The sequence below is a fragment of the Atta cephalotes genome, assembly GCF_000143395.1.
Source record: "Atta cephalotes unplaced genomic scaffold scaffold00027, whole genome shotgun sequence".
Lineage (NCBI taxonomy): Eukaryota > Metazoa > Arthropoda > Insecta > Hymenoptera > Formicidae > Atta > Atta cephalotes.
In genome coordinates, this window is record NW_012130091.1 from 2012632 (window position 1) to 2015392 (window position 2761).

At 38.1% G+C, this 2761-nt stretch overlaps 1 protein-coding gene across 1 annotated transcript in view; it reads left to right on the plus strand.

Moving 5' to 3' along the window:
* Positions 1–2761, plus strand: part of LOC105620586 (mucin-12) — a 53324-nt gene that overhangs the window by 33428 nt on the left and 17135 nt on the right. Inside the window, exons 7-8 of the mRNA XM_012202075.1 lie at positions 177–335; positions 1887–2759. Of these exons, the coding sequence (XP_012057465.1) occupies positions 177–335; positions 1887–2759 (1032 nt within the window). The remainder of the gene's footprint in view (positions 1–176; positions 336–1886; positions 2760–2761) is intronic.

A 2761-nucleotide genomic window follows, 5' to 3' on the forward strand; every position in this document is an offset into this window, starting at 1 on the left:
CTCTCTCTCTCTCTCTCTCTCTCTCTCTCTCTCTCTCTCTCTCTCTCTCTCTCTCTCTCTCTCTCTCTCTCTCTCTCTCTCTCTCTCTCTCTCTCTCTCTAATTGTGTGTACGCGCGTATGAACGTGCCAAGAACGTGTGTCTGTAACCACGCCACGTGTCTCTGGGTTCTCGCAGTTCTGGCGATGCATGAGACCATATTGAAATGCCCAACGCCTGGTTGCAACGGTCGCGGTCATGTCAGCTCCAATCGGAACACACATAGAAGTCTGTCCGGATGTCCCATTGCCGCGGCCAATAAGCAGGCCGCACGCGAGGCACGACAAAAGGTTCAAGGTAAGGTGGTATGCAGGACTCTTCACTGTGCGTGTCTGCAATACCCCAGACACGAAAATCTCGTTGGTCCACGCGACGAGATTAACACTCAAATGTTAGAAACAAGATGAGGTTTATAATTTTATGCATAAAACGCGTATCTCGTGTTTCTTTCGCATTTTATTACGTTCGCGCATATCTTGATTGCATGCTTTTACTGCGATAAAATTGCGATGATAAACCTGTTCAGAAGTTTTCATACGATTTTTCATTTGCGTTTACTGGTAGAAATATAGAGGATTATTACTTGCATACTGATTACAAAATATCGTTGATAGTTTTGAAATAATTTTATAATTGTTTTCACTCCCTTCACTCTCAGAAAGGATTTCTAATTTTGAGAAAAAAAATTATTGACATACCTTAATTTTAATTCAACTGTATACAGTATAAAATTATAACTATATATTAAGATTAAATCAATAATTTTTGCTCTTTATACTTCCTCGAATAAAATAAGATCGACATCTTATCTTGAGACAAGTATAACACATATAAATTTAGAGTTATATATTCATACATTTAGAACTAGTCTATCCATTGATTATATACAAAATTGCTATAGCATCATGGCAGTAAAGCTCTCGTAATGTAGCGTGCTAGATGAGAGACATGCGGAACGAGAGATTCTGAGTTTGAATCTCAGCCGAGCTCAGTTTTTCGTTGCTGAAAAATGTAAGATTACTAACGTTCTTTCCGCAAACTTCTTTCCGCAAGAATAGAATAAGAGATTTCCTTTACATCGATGTTTATTATTAAATGAAGAATTGTGTTTAACCTAATTCTTTTATTAAGAAAATTAATGGGATAGCACCGAGGATATCTTTATTCTAGATTTTAGACTTTTTCATTTAAGAATAAAATATTCTTCTCTGAAGAATACATACGATTAGTCTATATCGATCTTATTTTATTCTAGATCGAGGAGAAATAACATTGAATATAAAAATATTTTCTGTGGGATGTTGAGTTAGATTTGTATTTTTTAATTTTTAGATTTTAGATTTAATTTAGATTATAATTTGACTCAAAGACACTCTAATACAGCATCAACGATCTAGTTACAAATAAACACACACACACAAAATAATTTCAAAAATTTTATATATAGTCTCTATATATAAAATAGACTACCATTTTATAGATATTATATACGTATACATAAAAAATTCATAATTTTTAAACAATATTCAAAGATTGTAGAAATAGAATATTACGCGCTATATATATTATTCAGAACAAAAATTTATTAAGCTTTTATCTTCTTAAACTGAGCCATTGTAAATATGTTACCAACCGATAATCACATATATGCTATTTGAAACTATTTGAAAACTACTACTAATAGGTTATAGTACTTCTTATAATTAGTAAACAAGAGTAAAATAAAAATTTTATTTTTGTAACAAACATTTTTCATTTTTTTACGATGATATTTTTTATTTTATAAAATTCTTTAATTGACACACTTCGTTATGCAAAATTTACTAAATACGCAATCTCCTGTGATAGTGCCAGGAATACCACCGGAATACATCAGCACGAATTTGTTACCTCCTTCAATGGATACGAAGAGCTATTCGCAGTACGGTTCCGCAACGCAAGACACGAAACCTGTACTAAGCAGCTTGACCTACGATTACTATTCGACAAAAAACGCTGTGATTAATGTGAAGCCTCCGAAAACTCCGGAAGATAACAACACATCGCGTCCCGCGAAGGTGCCCAAGACAGAGAATATGACTCTTAGCAGCAGTTGCTGCAATACATTGTCTATGAGGAATCAAAATACGGGTGAATTGTTGGTTCCCAAGACGGAGGATGCTGCTTCTTGCAGAGTGAATTCGCCTCCGCCACCACCGCCTCCTACAGTACGACAAACATACGATTCTTACATGAGCCAAGATTCGAATTCTTCATCCATGTCATCCATGGACGCGATGGGTGCAAGGCCATCCATAGGAGCGACAATCCATCATCCAAGCCAGCACCCGACACATCACGTGCTGCCAATGCAGCCCGTCGCCTATCCGATGCCCATGGTGGAAGATACCAGGATGAGCCATCAAATGTCCCAAAGATCTCCTTATGAATCTAGCGCCATGATGGCCGCCGCAGCGGCCGCGGCAGCAGCTGCAACCACCACAGAAGAGCTTTATCATCATAGATCGGCCGAACACGCGAGAGCGTACATGCATCCTGGTACCAGCAACATCGCAAGACCAGTAGTGACATATTCCAACGACATAGCTGGCAGAGGCTACGAGAATGCGGTAGTCAGTGCAGCCAATCATCGACCCTATGATCCCGGTACCACTGCGACGTACGAAAGATATGATACGCAGTCTTGCGCACCTATCACGTCTCAGCAACAGCAGCAGCAACAA